Source organism: Elephantulus edwardii, unplaced genomic scaffold, assembly GCF_000299155.1.
Source record: "Elephantulus edwardii isolate Elephantulus edwardi_28Jun2011 unplaced genomic scaffold, EleEdw1.0 scaffold00234, whole genome shotgun sequence".
Lineage (NCBI taxonomy): Eukaryota > Metazoa > Chordata > Mammalia > Macroscelidea > Macroscelididae > Elephantulus > Elephantulus edwardii.
Window position 1 is genome coordinate 42,723 of NW_006399984.1, and position 18,625 is coordinate 61,347.

The 18,625-nt window shown below is 36.4% G+C and overlaps 1 protein-coding gene across 2 annotated transcripts in view; it reads right to left on the reverse strand.

The window, feature by feature from the left end:
* Positions 1-7,395: 7,395 nt before the first annotated feature.
* GABRB3 (gamma-aminobutyric acid (GABA) A receptor, beta 3) overlaps positions 7,396-18,625 on the reverse strand; it is a 484,556-nt gene continuing 473,326 nt past the window's right edge. Inside the window, exons 9-10 of one of the 2 annotated variants that reach the window (XM_006898585.1) lie at positions 13,020-13,025; positions 7,992-8,333 (exon numbers count right to left, since the gene is read on the reverse strand). In XM_006898585.1, the coding sequence (XP_006898647.1) occupies positions 7,992-8,333; positions 13,020-13,025 (348 nt within the window). Of the gene's footprint in view, positions 8,334-13,019; positions 13,026-18,625 lie in introns of both variants that reach the window. The other variant, XM_006898584.1, reaches the window with a different exon arrangement.

The window sequence follows — 18,625 nt, forward strand, 5'->3', positions numbered from 1 at the left end:
CCTACTACACTGCAGTGGTAGTTAAAACAGCATGGCACTGGTACAATGACAGATGCATAGAGCAATGGAATAGAATTGAGAACCCAAAAATCTGCCCATCTACTTGTGGTCAACTGATTTTTGACAAGGAGAAATCAGTTAAGTGGGGAAATGACAGCCTTTTTAACAAGTGGTGTTGGCAAAATTGGAAAACTATCTGCAGAAGACTCAAGCAAGATCCACATCTCACTCCATATACAAACACCAACTCAAGGTGGATCATGGACCTAGGACTAAAACGAAGGACTATAAATTTAATTAAAGAAAAGCTTGGAAGAACTCTAGTAGTCCTAATCTACAACATAAACAGTCTTCCAAGTATCCTGAAAAAATCTACAACCAGGAGAAGATAAAATAGATGAATGGGACCTTCTAAGAATCAAATACCTATGAACATCCAAAAAATTCTCCAGCAGGATAAAAAGGGAAGCCACAGACTGGGAAAAGAGTATTTGGTAATGACATATCAGATAAGGGACTTATATATAGAATATCTAAAATACTTGAGCACCACAACAAGATAGAGGTAAATAATCCAATCGAAAAATGGGCACAGGATATGAACAGACACATCACCAAAGAAGACATTAAGAAGGCCAACAAGCACATGAAGAATTATTCAAAATCCGTAGCTCGAAGAGAGATGAAAGTCAAGATAACTATGAGATATCATCTCATCCCAGTAAGACTAGCAAAATTTAACAGAGCAGCAAGCAACAAATGCTGGTGAGGTTGTGGAGAGACTAGAACCCTTATTCACTGTTGGTGGAACTGTAAAATAGTGCAATCATTGTGGAAAGCTGTGCTGCGCTTTCTAAAAAATTTGCAAATAGAGATACCATTTGACTCAGCAATTCCACTACTGGGAATATACCCTAATGAAACCATAACCGACATCCAAGCAGATATATGCACACCCATGTTTATCGTGGCTTTGTTCACAATAGCAAGGAGTTGGAAACAACCTAAATGCCTATCAGCAAATTAATGGATAGAGAAGTTGTGGTATAGTCACACAATGGAATACTATGCTGCATTGAAAAACAAGGAACTCATGCAATATTATTAAAAATGGGTGACCCTCAAGGACATTATACTGAGTGCAGTCACAAAAGGACAAATACTGCATAGTGCCACTGTTGTAGAATGGTACTGGCATCAGGGTTGGGGTAAGAATGAGAAAAACTGGATAAATTATGTGTACTGCATTGAAACAGATGAGGGAAATAATAATTCAAAAGAAATATATTATTATGATTATCATAAGAGTTTGGAATTGAAGTTGCAGAGTGTACTCGGGGCGGCGACTGGGGGCGTGCGGGAGGATTGCATACCAAGGAAGGAATTTTTCTTTAACTTTTGAAAGAGAAAAGTGAACTGAGGGTGGATGGGGTAGGCAGGGAGAAAAGTGCAACAATGAATGAATGGAAATCCAAAATCCCTGTAATGTTCATTAAAATTAGTAATAAAAAAGGGGGAAAAAGAACAACAACAACAAATTTAACAATCTTAATTCTAACAGAAAATCGGTCATCCCAAAGAAGTCTACATCCATGAAGAAACAGTGAAAGGACTGATGCATTAAATGTAATGACTAAGGAGGTAGATAATTTTAGACATATGGTCAAGAAGTATGTTATTATTACCATATTAAGAAAAAACAACAATAAAATAACTCAAAACCAAAACTTGAGAGTAGATAATAATGAGAGGTAAAACGTAGGAAATATTTATGCAAATATTTAAGGCATTAAGGAAACAGAATTCATTTGACCTGGGCCTGAGGTGTATTTACCTAAGTGTAATCACAGAAACCACAAAAAACTTTTTAACTCTGCTAACTTGTTTTCAACTTTTAGAAATTATTTATAAGAACTATACTGAATGGCATAGCATTGCTCTGTGCATTGCTGTACAGAGGTAAATCGTGGTTGCTGTGATGTTAAACACTGTGACGCTCATCTGCCAAATGCAATAATGGTTACTCATGGTGGACAGTGTTTGGTGGAGCTCCCCAATTAAAACAAGCTTGGAAGCAGGAGTGTCATCAACTTCCGAAATGGCTTGCCTCCAGAAACTCCATGTACAGTGCTTAGGTCTTTCCTTCATAAGGTTGATATGAGTCGTCTATGATTCGATGACACTTAACAACAACAACAACAAATAACATACTGAATGTGAGAAGTTTTTACAGTGCTCAGCTGCTAACCAAATGGCTGAAAGTTGAAACTCACTCCAGGGAAGAAACTGGCAGTCTGTTTCCATAAAGACTGTTGTTATGTGCCCTGGAGTATAACTCAATGGTCCTATGAGCAGATCTGAATCCTGTCATATCTTGTGCTATACTCATAATTTCTGACATATTTGAGCCCATTGTTGCAATCATTCTGTCAATCCATCTTGTGCTGGGTCTCTTTCTCTTTCACTGACTCTCCACCTTTCCAAACTTGATGTCTCTTTCCAAGGAATAAAGAACCCCTCCTAACAACATGCCTGAAGTAAGTGAGATGAAGTTTCACCATCTTGCCTCTAAGCTGGGAAATCCTATGGGTAATTTCTACTTTGCCCTGTAAGTGAGTAATGAGTCAGAAATGACTTGAGAACCACATATTTATAGGCCTGTATTATGATTACACAGCCAAATGCAGCAGCTCTGACAATGACCATGCAATGAGTTGTCAGGCATCTCTTTTTTCATACACTACCAATTGATCACACCTTCCAGGAACAGATAAAAACCCATTAACTATAATATCTATCTTTTTCAGTTTTTCTAATGTTTATCTTAATACATTTAAGTAAAATCATTAAAGTTTGAATTCTCAACGGCAAACTGCTTATGCTATCCAGTCTCCTTTAGTCTACTGTAGTAAGGATATCTCTCTTTCAGGTGCTTATTTAGGCTTAGACAAGGAATTAGTGTAAAAAAAATGTCCCTGTGAGGGTACCAAATGGAGGGGGAAAGCTTGATTTTATTAAGTGAAGTATTAAAAAATAGATTTTAGAAAATATTAAGACTGTAATATCTTCCTGAGACTGTTGTTGTGTGCCACTGAGTCAGAATTAACCCATAGCTGACCACCCTGGTGGGTTTTCAGAGGCAATTAATTAATCGCACAGAAGAAGACTGCCCATTCTTCTCCCATAGAGCAGCTGGTGGCCTCGAACTGAAGCTTCTTGCCAGTAGGCCACCAGAACTCCCTTAGAGCTTCTTTAGACTAGCTGACGGTTTTTACGGAGACGGGGTAATGATGGGCAAGGTCTAATGTTGATTAAGTTTATAAAACATAATGCATGTGAATGATTGTATGAAACATAATGTGAATGAAAAATAGTGTGAAGCACAATGTATATGAACTTTGTAAGCAAACATATAAGAAAAACCCACAATAAACTAATGACACCATTTTTTTGAAACATTCCTTTTATGGTATTTACAGGCTTGTCAAATTCTTTTTTTTTAAATCTAGAGATTTATAAGGAGGCATGTTGACATAGACTTTAAAGGGCTACTAAAAAAAGATGTTAATGAAGATTCCTAAATATACCATGGAATATCAAAAGACAAATCTGTGTCGGAGGAAACGCAATCAGAATATTTCTTAGAGGAAAAGATGACAAAACTTTGGTATATTTTCTTTTTCTCTCAGCATAATGCAAACAGGTACGCACAAATAAACTTACCTGATACTAAAGTCACCACTTAATTTCAATTATAGACAGCCAAGGAAGAAAAAAGCAAATAAAAACAGTCTTCACACTTAAGTCAGTCATTTTTTAATAAATTTGAATTCATTTATCAACAAGTTTCATATTTTATCTATCACTCAATTTTGCTGTTTTTTCATGTCAAATAATAACAAAAAATTACAGTGTGCTTACATAAAATTGGGTTTTAATTTTTCTTTACAGTGAAATGAAATCAACATGGGAATTGATCATGACAGTAAATATCTATTCCTATTAGAATAATCATATACTTACCTTGAATACATTCACTGACTTGTGGAATAAAAGTAGAAGACTCAGATAACAAGACACATCAATGAACTGGCTCTATGTGGAAGCATGATGTTGTGAGCCACTCTGTGGGAAATCATTGTTTGCGCAGATGTTGAGAATTAAGTAGTCAGAAAAAAAAAATGGCACCTTTCAATGCCGTAGAAGAGGTAATAAATCCACAAGGTACACTGATTAGTGTTCCCTGGAAAGTTTAATTCCCCTGGGAAGTTTTTTAGCTCAAGATTCAAAGTTACTCTGACTGATAACCCATACTAAGAGCCAGAGTTAATTCTAAAAGTATAAAAAAACATTTCACCAATTATTCAATCTTACTTACACAAAAAAGCCAGAAATATGAACTATTTTAAGGTGGGGAGAAAGAAATTATGAAATGGCTATGCTTTCAAGTCAGTAGATGCAAAATTGCACATACTGTCTTTTTAAACCATGCCACTGTGGGACAAATACTAATGAAGTTATCTATCAGAAGCAGAAAATGGACACCTACAGCTGAAATATGCCTGTCTCCTCAAAGCTAGTCTAAGAATTGTTTGGCATGATCTCTTAGGCTATTTTTGTGGTGAAAACATTTTGTTCATGATTTAAAAAGAAAGGCTTTTGCTGCATATGACTGAAGATATCAAAAGCCCTGGATGCTAGAACCAAAAGCATTGCAGATATATATGTAATTCAAACCCAAGGGGAATATCATAACGTACTTCCTAATTCATTTTGGATTTAGAGAAATAAAAGCCTCATGGTATAGACAATGAAACCCCACTACAGTGCTGGGGTCGATGAACAGGAATAACACTTGTTTTAAAGATTATGCAAGTCTTTTAAGTTTTTCTTTGTGTGCATTTATGTAGCATATGAGAATATGGGTAATAAAAACTATGTCCTACGTACGTATGAACCTTTCTGAAGCATTTTGGAAAGACAAGACTACTTAGAAAATTAACTTTTTATTACTTCCTGTGTTGATAATAAAATCTCATTATATTCCAAATTAAATCTTTCTCTCCTTACTCAAGTATTTCACATGTGGAAAACAGTCACTTCATCTTAATATCATTGTCAAGTTTCAGAACTTATCAGTATAGCTCATTGCCTGGCTAGAGTAACTACTGTGAAGTAATGAGAAGTTATTTGAACAGAACGTGGAACCAAATTTAATTTTCTGATTAGCATAGTCAGATACTCTGCTTCTCAATACTGCTCACAACTTATATAAATGGAGAAGCTAGAAAATAACATTACATGAAAAGTAATCTTCTCAAATTGAGTAAAACAAACACACACACTCAAGGATCTAAAAAAGGGGTTTTTTTTTGGTTTTTTTTTTCATACAGAATATGTGTGCATATTTTTTGTGTGTGCATGTGTGTGCCTGTATGTGTGTAGTTACAAACACTATTTATAGTATAGCTATTATGTTAATTTCATCGCAGTGTCTACAAAGTTGTGGATCCCAGTCTTGGTGCCAAATGCATATAAAAAGCTCAAAAGTTGTTATGATTAAACCATGCAAATTTATAACCAAAAAACCTTGGAAAGTAGAACTGTAGCTCTTCTGAGTCCCCATGGGCTCTTTGCCTTTAATATTTGGGTACCTCAACTACACATCAAAAAAGGTTTTTAGTCACTTTTCTTCCAAAAAAATAATCATTTTAGTTCTTACTTGTATAAACTTGGACAATAAGTTTTCTACTTTTTTCCATGTTCATTTGCATTTTGTAGTCCTTCTTTTGCAAGTGAAGCTCATACTTTGACTCACTGGATACAGAAAAGGATATCTGATGTATTGAAAGGGAAAAGGTCTTCACAAATGTCTGTTTTTCTTTAACATATTAACAATAATAAGGCCACGTACAAGGTTTCCCCCATTGGTTCAACTTTTAGGATCTCATGTTACCCAAGAGAAAAACGGCCTGAGAAAAGCCAAAGAACATCAAATCAATGGTTAGTATCCAGCAAAGAAATTAAATCAAGGTTAGAAAGACATGGAAAATATCAGATAGGAATCAAAGCAGGGAAAGGATACTGTGTGGATAATATTTAGCCTAATAGGTGTCTTAAATTATTAGACTTTTTACAAATAAAAGCTTATCATTATTACAAAAAACAAAATTAATGGTATTCTGGTCATGATGGCCATATACACCTGCATCTTTAAAAGAATAGCACCTGCCTAGTGTTTCTTCCTACATTCTGTAATTCGCTTTTGATAGAATAGAGGAGGTGTGATATATGGGACCTTTGGGGATAATATATAAATTTAGCAGTTCTTTCCTGCAAATGTAACCTTTTTCTCTCCAAATTTTTACATCACCATGGCACCTGTTTGCACAACTGTAGTCATTTCAGTCTCTGGATGCCTGTGGTAGAAATATTGTTTACAAAAAAATATATCATCTCTTTTTTGTCTCGTTAGAAAGATCTCATCTAAATAGTAGGTTAAAGTTGCATCTATGAAACCAGTGCACCTTGTCTTGTTTCTATGAGCTTTAAAAATACTGATGAGCTGTGGATCAGAAAGAATCAAACATGAGTTGTTTTCTTGGTTCTGTTTTGCCTCAGGGAGCATGATCATGGACAGTGGGTGATGAATTATGCACATTGGTCATGCTCTTATAGCATCCTAATTAGTCTAGGCAGAATTAGATGTGCTTATGGCATGATACAGACATAGAAATAAAGGCATGATGATGTTATTTGGTTTTGGAAACTGAATTAGACTAGGTTAGGTTAAGTAGCATCAAGAAGATGCCAGCTCATAGCATGTATGGAATAATGTAAATGTATTTGTTTCAATCTTAACTCTATCTAATAGAAAGTAATTCGGCCACATAAAGAAAACTATGACATTTCATGCTGCCATGAGAGCAAGCATAAGGGGGAAAAATCTTATTAAATATACATATGTGTATATTATGCAAATATATTTTCTAGTAACATATAATGTTATAAGAATGCTTCATAAAGTAAATGCAAGGGGGGGAAATCATCCTACATGATTTTATCTTAGAGTAACAAGTAACCTGAGACAGATTCCTATTCCATTAGATATTAGGCCTAGATATCCATATTATGAAGAGCACATTTCCTGTGACTGCAGTCATCTAAATATTGTTAAAATGTGCTACCATTTTCCCCAGATAAGAGGTAAATGGAACTCACTCCAAGTGAGCAAAAAAAAAACAAAAAACCCACACTGTATATTAAAGTAGTTAAAATGAGATGTCATTAACTCCTGATGAATTCTCATAAGGTGAATTTTCGAAAAGCAACATGAGATCTATCTATGTTTCAAACAAAAAAAGCCAATAGCTCACTTTATCTAATAAGTGATCACAGAAAACATATGCTTGATAAAAATAAACTACTTCACCAAAAAAAGCAAAAATTCTCTGCTTCGTAAATGGAAAGAGAGGATATAAAATTAATAACTAATTTTAAATCAGGAATAACATTGTATAAGCTTTTGGTGATAAAGAATTTCTGAATTTTAAACTAAAATATATAATTTATGATTAAAAAAGATACATTTTAAGATGATATTGTGTTTCTCACCCTCATTCCAAAGGCATTATATTTAGAGGATACTTGTCCCTTTCAGTTAAAAAAACAAACAAAAAATAAGACTTTCTTCAGTATGCATTCTGTCTTAAGTGTCCATAGCTGCAAAATGTATATATGTATGTGTATCTGTTTCACACAAATGGGAATTTACACCAGTGTGTATAAACGTATACACATACATCCTCATATTCAAGTGTATTTTATATATATGCTGAGAAAGTTCACACATATATACAAGTGTGTGTGTATGTGTGTATGTGTGTGTGTGTGTGTATGTGTGTGTGTCTGTACAGGTATAAAAACTTGACAGGCAGAGTAATATTTCACTCAGTGTTAAATGAAGTCTTTGAAAAATCAAGTACAGTCACTCAGTTAACATAGTACAGCCAGTAAACTAAGTTGAAAAGAGAAAAAGTGAACGGAAATACGATCCTGGACCATCTGTCTATTGCATTCACATCGGTTAGATCAGGGATTTTTATTTTGAGCTGTGAAGACCTCCTCCGTAGATGAGTCTTCTTGTGCGGGATGTTTCTGTCCCCCATGTGTCGCCCATGGCCTTCCCGAGGCATGCTTTGCTTCCTGTACTGGATTCCTGAGTTGTCAAAGGATATTGCTGAATTCCTCGTATCACCAACACTGCCTGTGATCTCGTTCATTTCATTATGAACCTCCAGAGATGTTAAGAGAATATTTCCATGAGCATCCACCTAATTGGAAGAAAGTAAATATTATTAGACAATTAACATGCCAATAAATTTGATTTTCATATCTAAACCCAGTGTAAAATTATGTCTAACAATTAGATGACATATATTATAAGAAATTGCACATTTAAAAAAGTAATTTTGGAGGTTAAAATGTAGTTCAGATATTTCACTCTCTTCATTTAAGAAATTTCATATAGGAGATCAGAAAAAAGACAACATTTCATATTTCATTTAGGTATTATGATTATAAGTCATTGCAATAGAAAAAGAAGTACAGATGTCTTTGAAGATTATAATTCAGGTGTTAAAATCCTTTTGTACAACTATGCACTGAACTGAGACTATTTTACTCTATTCATTCTTCTCTGGAAGTCAACTGTCCCCTCTTCTGAGGATATGAAATAATCAAATTATCATTAAGAAACTAAAAACACTGCTGTGATGTTGATGAGTGATGCAAGTCTGTAATCTAAGCCAGACAGCATATGAGAAAGATCTCTTAGGCTTTGGTAGTCCAAGCAAGAGAACTCCTTAAATTATACTATAGTTCCTTCCCCACAGTGCATTTGTCAGTTTATCTTACTTTGATGGCCAACATGTTACGAGGATGTTAGAACTATGCCACTGGCATTTCAAATAGAAAGCAGACCTGGCCATTTATTTCTGAAATAATGGGCCATTGACCATTTTATGAATGTTGTTGTTAGGTGCTGTTGAGTCGAGTAAACTCATAGAGACCCTATGAACAAAATCTCCAAATCTTCTTCTATCCTATGCCATCCTCACACTTCATGACATACAAGAGCCCATTGTGGCAGTTACCATGTCAGTCTACCTGGTTGAGGGTTTTCCACTCCTTCGCCAATCCTCCACCCTTCCTAGCATTATTTCCCCCTCCAAGGAATAGTCTCTCTTAGCAACATGTCCAAAGTATGTGAAGTGAAGCTTCATCATTCTTGCCTACAAGGACCACTCTGGCTGCACCCTTTCCAAGACATGTTGACTAATACCACAGAGTCAGAAGATGAAGTTGGATTGGAAAGGATGGCAGGGGAAGATTTGTCTCCTCAAAGTGGAGAATACCTTAAGATAATGACATGGAAAAATATTTTCATTAAATGAAAGACTAATTTGCTGATGTGGTATGACTCAAAATAAGAAATAAAACAGCTGTAAGCATCTATTAGTAGTTGTGACATGAATGCACAGTGCAAATCTGTGGAAACTAATAATTGTCAGATATGAAATGAGAAACCCACAGAGATAATTATCTTATATTTGCTGCTGTTGTTGTTGTTGTGTCCCATTGAGTAAGAACCAGCCCATAGCTGGCAATCCAGTGAGTTTTTAGAGGCAGTAAATCACAAGGGAGGAGACTACCCATCCTTCTTCCACAAAACAGCTGATGTATTGAAACCACATGTCTTTGCTATCGCAGTGAAGCTTCTTACCACTAGGTCACTAGAGCTCTCTATTCTAGACATTAATGATCAGAAATATACTGGTATCAGTCATTTTGAATCAGATAATCACAGAGGCTACTATGATAGGGATAATAAATTGGAAAGAAATGACACTGAATTAATTCTCAAAAAGAATATTTCAAGTTCTATCCTGAACCAATATACTGTCATTAATAGGATAATATCTATATGTAAAGAGAAATACCTGTTTATACAAATTTACACACTGTTAAAGCCAAAGGTTTTATTCCCATTTAAAAAAAAGGCGATTCAACAGAGTGTGGAAATTATCAAACAATATCATTAATATCACACACAAGCAAAATACTGTTGAAAATTATGAAGAAAAATTACTGGAATAATATATCAACTGAGAATTTCCAGAAATACAGTCTGCATTTAGAAAAGGCAGTGGCACTAGGGACATTGTTAACAATGTCAATTTGATCTTGGCTGAAAGCAAAGAACACAAAAAATAACTATTTTTATTTTATTACTGTGCAAAAGCATTTGACTGTGTGGATCACAACAAATTATGGCTAATATTGAGAAGAAAGGGAATCCCAGAACATTTGATTGTACTCGTGTGAAACCTACACTTCGACTAGGAAGCAGTCATCAAAACAGACCAAGGAAATACGGCATGGTTCAAAAATCAGGAAAGCAGTGCATCAAGGACATGTCCTTTCTCGATACCTTTTTAATTTATATATAGAAGAGATCATTTGGGAGGCTGTACTTTATGAGGAGGAATGTGGCATCAGGATTTGAGGAAGACTCATCAAAAATCTGCATTAAGCAGATCATACAACCTTGCTTGCCAGAACAAAAGAGGACCTGAAGCATTTGCTGCATAAGGTCAAGGACTGCGATCTTCAATATGAATTGCATCTCAACATCAAGAAAACGGATATTTTCACCATTGGAGCAATTGACAGAATCACAAGAGATGAAGAGATTGAAACTGTTAACAATTTCATCTTACTCGGATCCTCAATCAACTTTCCAGCAGTTGGGCACCAGAAGTCATGAACTCAAAAGAAGAATTGCACTGGGAAAGTCTTCAGTCAAGTATTTCTCCAGACTGAGACTGTTGAAGAGTAACAATGTAAGCCTGGAGACTAAGGTGCACCGGGTCCAAGCCATAGTCTTTGCAGTTACTTGCTATGCATCAGAAAGCTGAACAGTGACAAAGGATTATACACATAGAAGTGATGCCTTTGAGTTGTGGTGATGGAAAAGAGAATTGAACATGCAATGGGCTGATAAGGGAAAAAAACACGTCTATCCTAGAGATGGTGAAATCAGGTTGTTCCTTAGAGGCAAGGATTTTGAAACTCCATCTCCCTTACTTAGCATGTTGCCTGGAGGTACCAGTCCTTGGAGAAGGATGTTATGCTTGAAAGGGTGGAAGGTCAGCACAGGAGAGGAAGACCCTGAATGAGAGGATTAACATAGTAATTGAGGTAGTGTGGGTAGGTATGTTGGAGACAGTGAGATTAGTCCAGGATAGAGCAAGGTTCAAAGCTACTGTTCATAGTGTTGCTTTGAGTTGCAGTCAACTCAATGGCACATAACATCACCAACAACAAAATCAAAGGTAAAGAAATTGATAAAAGCTTCTACAATCTAAATCTGATCAAACATGAAATTAAGATTCATTAATAATCACTGGTGATTCAAATGCAAAAATCAGAAAATATTACTTTGGTGATAGAAGTGAGACTGGCAATCACATGATAGAATTTGTTTGACTAGTGACTTATTCATCCAGGAGGCTGGGCTCTGTGAGGAGGAATGTGGCATCAGGATTGGAGGATGACTCATCAACAATCTGTGTTATGCAGATGACACAACCCGCTTGCTGAAACTAAGGAGGACCTGAAGCGCTTGCTGAAGAAGGTCAAGGACTGCAGTCTTCAATATGGATTGAAGCTCAACGTCAAGAAAACAAATATTTACACCTCTGGGTCAATCAGCAGCATCAGGATGGATGTGAAGGGATTGAGACTGTGATGAGCTTGAGATTGTTAACAGCAGGAATGTAGCATCAGAAATGGAGGATGACTCATCAACAATCTACATTATGCAGATGACACAACCCTGCTTGCTGAAACTAAGGAGGACCTGAAGCGCTTGCTGCAGAAGGTCAAGAACTGCAGTCGTTAATATGAATTGAAGCTCACCATCAAGAAAACAAGGATTCTCACCACTGGGCCAATTGGCAACATCATGACAGATGGTGAAGAGATTGAGATTGTTTCTCCACAATCAACACTCTTGGTATCAGAAACCAGGAAATAAAAAGATTAATTGTATTGGCAAAGTCAACTGTCAAGGAACTCTGCAGGCTACTGAAGAGCAACTGTGTCAGTCTGGAAACTAAGGTGTTCCTGGTCCAGGCCGCCATAGGCTTCACAATTTATTGCTATGCATCAGGAACCTGGAAAATGACTAGGGATGAAAGAAAGAGAATTGATGCCTTTGAGCTGTGGTGCCGGAGAAAAGTGCCAACTATACCATGGACTGCCAGGAGAACATATAAGTTTGTACTAGAGAGGGTGAAAACAGGATGCTCCTTGGAGGCAAGGATTCTGAAGTTTTGTCTGACATACTTTGGACATGTTGCAAATAAGGACAAGTATTTGGAGAGGGACGTCATACTTGGAAAGGTGGAGGGACAGTGTAAGAGAGGAAGATGCTCAGTGAGATGGATTGATTCAGTTACTGGGGTAATGGGGGTAGGTGTGTCAGAGACAATAAGACTGGCACAGGATAGAGCAGGTTTCAGGGCTATTGTACATAAAGTTGCTATGAGTCTCAAGTGGCTCGGCACATAACAACAACAATAGCAAAATATGCATGCAAGAGCTTGAAAATGAAATGGAGAGATCAAGTAAGAACTAACATCTGAAATATGGTACTGCCGAAAATATCAAATTAATTAAATCTGTAATGGAGGATGTATAACCAGATTGTTCCCAAGAATCAGAGATGGAGGGGTTTTGTCTCATTCACTTTGGACACAACATCAGGAAAGATCAATTACTGAGAAAATCATGCTTAATTTCATAATTGTCTCATACTGTTGTTGTTGTTGTTGTTAGGTGCCCTCAAGTCAAGTAAGACTCATAATGACCCCATGAACCAAAGATCTGAAACCAGTCCTATTTTGCACCATTTTCATACTTCCTGACACAGAAGAACCCATTGCAGCAGTCACCTTGACCTGGTTGACCATCTTACTCTTCTTATGTCCCTTTCCAAGGAATCCTAGCAATATGGCCAAAGTATGTGAGGCAAAGCCTCATCATTCCTGTCTCCAAAAAGCACTTTGACTGCACCATCTCCAAGACATATCTATTTGTTTTCTTCAGCACCACATTCAAAGGCATCAATTCTTTTTCCGTCATCCTTATTCATTGTTCAGGTCTCAGACACATAGCTAATAAATGGAAAGACCATGGCCTGAACCAGAAGCCCTTAGTCCTCAAAATGACATTACTTACTCCTCCTCAATAATTTGGAAAAGTCCCTAACTGCAGATTTTCCCATTGCAATGCATCTCCTTATTACCTGACTGCTTGTGCCAAGAGTGTTAATTGTGGATCCAAGCAAGATGAAGTTGTTGATAGTTTCATCTTCTCTCCAACCATCATGACACTGCCTATTGGTCGGTCCAGTGGCAAGAATCTTTGTTTTCTTGATATTGAGACAATCCATACTGAAGGCTGCATTCCTTGATCTTCTGCAACAAGTGCTTCAAACCTTCCTCACTTTCAGCATGCAAGGTTGTGTCACCTGCATAACACAGGTTATTGATGAGTCTCACTCCAAACCTGATGTCACATTCCTCTTCATAAAGTCTAGCTTCTCAGATAATTTGCTCAGCATATATATTGAACAGGAATGGAGACAGAATACATCCCTGACACACTCTTTTCCCAATTCCAAACCTTGTAGTGCTCCCCTACTGTGTTTGGATAACAGCATCCTAGTCCAGATCAGGGATTCCAATTCTACTCAATATCAGCCAGAACTTGTCATGATCTACACAGGCTTTTGACTTTAAGCCTTTGCATAGTCAATAAAGCATCAATAGACTTGATGATAATTGTTCACTGGAATGCAAAAGTAGGAAACAATGAAGAAGGAATAGTAGTGGGAAAATATGGGCTTGGTGAGAGAAATAACGCTGGAAATAGAGTGAGTGAATTTTGTATTTACAATGATTTATGCATTGCAAATACTTTTTCTAAAAGATACAATATATGACAACTGGATTACACCCAGTAGGTAGCATATGAGTCAGATTGACATTTGTTAAAGCTATCATTGGAGATGCTCAATATCAGTAGTTAAAACTAGGCCAGATCATCAATTACTCATATGCAAGTTCAAATTGAGGCTGAAGAAAATGAAAATAAGTCCACAAGAACCAAGATATGATCTTGAATCAATTTCATCAGAATTTTATGATCATCTTAAGAATGGGTTTGAGGCACTGAACACCAGTGATATAAGACAAGATGAGTTGTGGGATATCAAGGATATCATCCATCAAGAAAGCAAAAGGTGATTACAAAAGTGGAGGAGAAAGAAAACGTAGAAATGAATGTCAGAGGAGACTCTCAGAGGAGACTCTAAAGATTGCACCGGAACTTCGGGAAGCCAAATGTAAGGGAAACATACTGAAGTAAAAGAGATGAACAGACAGTTTCAAAGGGCAGGTTGGAAGGACAGAGCAAACTTATCTAATACTACTTTAGCAGAAATACCACAAACATATGACTTTAAATATTCTCTCACAGGCAGACAACTCAGAACAAGCGTTCTCCTCTTGAGAAGTCCTGCTGCATCACCAAGTCTCCAAAATGGACACAAGGGGCTCACCTTAAATACAAGACCCCCACCCAGGCCTTGTTGACATTAAACAAGAGTCTTAAAAGAAACAAACAACAAAAACATCAACATTACACACTACAAACAACCCAGAACAAGAGCATTCATCTTGCAGAATCCTACTGTGTCATCAGGCAACAACTTTAAAAAGAACTCAACAAAATGATAGCAATAAATCCTTGCTTCTCAATAATTACAGTAAATGTGAATGATTTAAATGCAGCACTGAGGAGAAAAAGACTAGCACATTGGATAAAAAACTAAAACTCATATGCTGTCTACAATACACTCACCTGAAAAGTGAAGATAAAAAAAAAGTTAAAAATAAAAAGGTGGAAAAAATATACCAAGCAAATTGCAACCAGAAAAAGCAGGAATAGTGATATTAACCTCTGATAGAATATATTTCAATGAAGAAACCATCACAAAAAACAAGGAATGCATAAAGGGTCAATAGAACAAGAGGATATAACAGTAATAAATATCTATGCACCAAATTGTAGAGCTGCAAAATATAAGAAACATTAAAAAGAAATTCAAAAATAAATGGACAACACCACTCCAGTAGTAAAATACTTCAATACACCACTCTCAAGAAAAGATAGAACTACCAAAAAATCAACAAAGATCCTGAAGAATTAAACCACACAATAAACCAACTTGATCACACCTCTCTCTCTCTCTCTCTCTCTTTCTCTTTCTCTCTCCTCTCCCCTAATGCTCCTCCAAAATGTGCAGTATACCTTCTTCTCCAATGTGCATGGAATGTTCTCCAAATAGATCACATTTTTGGACACAATGCAAGCATCAATAAATTAAACAACATAGAAATAATACAAAGCATCATCTCAGACGCCAATGCTACAAAATTAGACATTAATAACAAGAGGATAAAGGATAAAAACCATATATTTGGAAGCTGAACAACATCTTGCTTGAACACAAGTGGGTAATAGAAGACATAAAAAATGAAATTAAAAAGTTTCTTGAAACAAGTGACAATGAAAACACCACTTATGAAAATGTCTGGGAAACAGTCAAAGCAGTAATTAGAGGTCAATTTATAGCAATAAGCAAACACATCAAAAGACAGGAAAAACAGACTATTGACTCTCTAACCCAATATCTCCAGCAAATTGAAAAAGAACAGCAAGAAAACCCGACACCCTTTAAGAAAACTGAAATGATAAAAATTAGGGCAGAAATAAATGAAATATAAAACAGAAAAACAGTTGAAATGATCAACAAAACTGGGAGTTGGTTCTTTGAAAAGCTCAATAAAATTGACAAACCACTAGCAAAACTAACAAAGGGAAAGAAAGAAAAGATAGAAATAATATGAATAAGAGATGAAAGGGACATTGTCACAACAGAACCAATTAAAAGAAAAAAGTTAATAATGGAATATTATGAAAAATAATATTCAAGCAAATATGAAAACCTAGAGGATATGAACAAATACTTAGAAAGCCACAACATATCTAAGCTTACACAGACAGAAATAGAACACCTGAACAGACCCATTAGAAAAGAAGAAATTGAACAGGGAATAAAACAACTTCCAACAAAAACAACAACAAAAGCTTTGGTCCAGGTATTTTTACAAGTAAATTTTAACAAACATTCAGAAAAGAAGGGTCACCAATTCTACATAAAGTATTTCAAAGAATAGATAAAGATGGAATTCTCCCAGATTCATTCTATGAACCAAATATGTTCTTGATTCCAAAGTCAGGTAAAGACAACACCAAAATAGAAAACTATAGGCCAATATCTCTCATGAACAGAGATGCAAAAATCCTGAATAAAATCCTGGCCAATAGAATAAAAAGATAAATAAAAAAAATTCACCATGACCAAATGGGATTCATGACAGGTATGCAAGGATGGTTCAAAATCAGAACAACAGTCAGTGTAATTCATCACATTAACAAAGCAAAGAACGAGAACCACATGACTCTATCAACTGATGCAGAAAAGGCCTTTGACAAAATTCAACACTATTTCCTGATTAAAACACTCAACAAAATAGGAATAGAAGGAAATTTCAACATAGTAAAAAGTATATATGCAACCCCAAGAGCCAACATTGTTCTCAATGGAGAGAGATTAAGGAAATTCTCTTTGAGAGCAGGATTAGGCAAAGATGCCCACTATCACCTCTCCTATTCAATATTGTATTGGAAGCCTTAGCAATCGCAATAAGACAACAGAAAGAAAAAAGAAGTATACAAAGTGGCAAAGAGGAAGTAAAATTATCCCTCTATGCAGATGACATGATAGTATACTTAGAAAACCCTAAAGACTCAGCAAGAAAACTACTGGACATAGTTGATCAATTCAGAAAAGTGGCAGGATACAAGACATACATACAAATTCAACTGGATTTCTCTACAGTGACAAACCTGTTGAAAGGTCACCCATGGGTTGTTTATTACTCAACAGCACATAACAACTATCTATTGATCAATTGATTGATCAATAGATAGTTGTTATATGTATCAGGTTTTCAGAGGTGAATTGAATAGGAGAATGTTGCCCATCTTTCTCCTGAGGAGCATCTGGTGTGTCTAAATCTTTGAGTGTCTTTGAGTTGGAAACATAATTGTTTATCCACTAAGCCACCAGAGCTTTCTTCACATACATATAAGGAAATTGAAAACACTGTGAAATGGGTCAGGTATACCTTAACTCTCAGTGATATTTATTCCTGTCTCTAATCCTTTTAAAAGCCCTATTTTAAGATTCATAGCATTAATCATATCAGGGATTATAGTTAATGTCAGATGGATCTTGGCTGAAAACAAAGAGTACCAGAGGAATGTCTATCTGTGTTTCATTGACTATGCAAAGGCTTTTAACTGTTTGGATCACAACAAATTGTAGCTAACATGGAGAAGAATGGGAATCCCAGAATACTTGATTATGCTTATGTGAAACCTATACATGGACCAGGAGGCAGCCATCAGAACAGAGCAAAGAAACACTGCATGGTTTAAAATTGGGAAGGTTGTGAGTCAAGGATGTGTCCTATCGCTATGCCATATCTTTTCAATCTATATGTGGACAGATTATCCAGGGGGCTGGGCTCTCTGAGGAGAAATGTGGCATCAGGATTGGAAGTAGACTCATCAACAATCTGCATTATGCAGATGACACAACCCAGATTGCTTAAAGTGAGGAGGACCTGAAGCCATTGCTGCAGAGGATCAAGGACTGCAGCCTTCAATATGGATTGAAGCTCAAAATGAAGAAAACAAAGATTGTCACCACTGGGACAACTGGCAACATCATGGTGGATGGTGAAGAGACTGAGATTGTTAACATCTTCAGTTTGCTTGACTCTACAATCTTGGCACCATCAGTCAGGAAATTAAAAGATTAACTGCATCAGGAAATCTGCTGTCAGAGACCTCTACAAAGTACTGAAGAGTAATGATGTCAGTCTGGAGACTATGGTGCACCTGATACAGGCCATGGTCTTTGCAATTACTTGCTATGCATCAGAAAGATGGACAATGACTAGGGATGAAAGAAGGAGAACTGATGCCTTTGTGCCGTGGTGCTGGAGGAGTATTGAATATACCATGGACTGCTAGGAGAACAAACAAATTCGTCCTGGTGTGAAGGCAGGCTGATCCTTGGAGGCAATGATTCTGAAGCTTTATCTGACAAATTTGGACATGTTGCAAGGCGGGGTAAGTTCTTGGAGAGGAACATCATGCTTGGGAGGATGGATGGACAGTGCAGAAGAGGAAGATCCTTGATGAGATGGATTGATTCAGTGACTGGGGTAATGGGGCTAGGTGTGTCAGAGACAATAAGACTGGTATAGGATAGAGCAGGGTTTAGGGCAGTTGTATATAGGGTCGCAGGTGACTCAACAGCATATAACAATAACAACAAATATATACATATACATATACA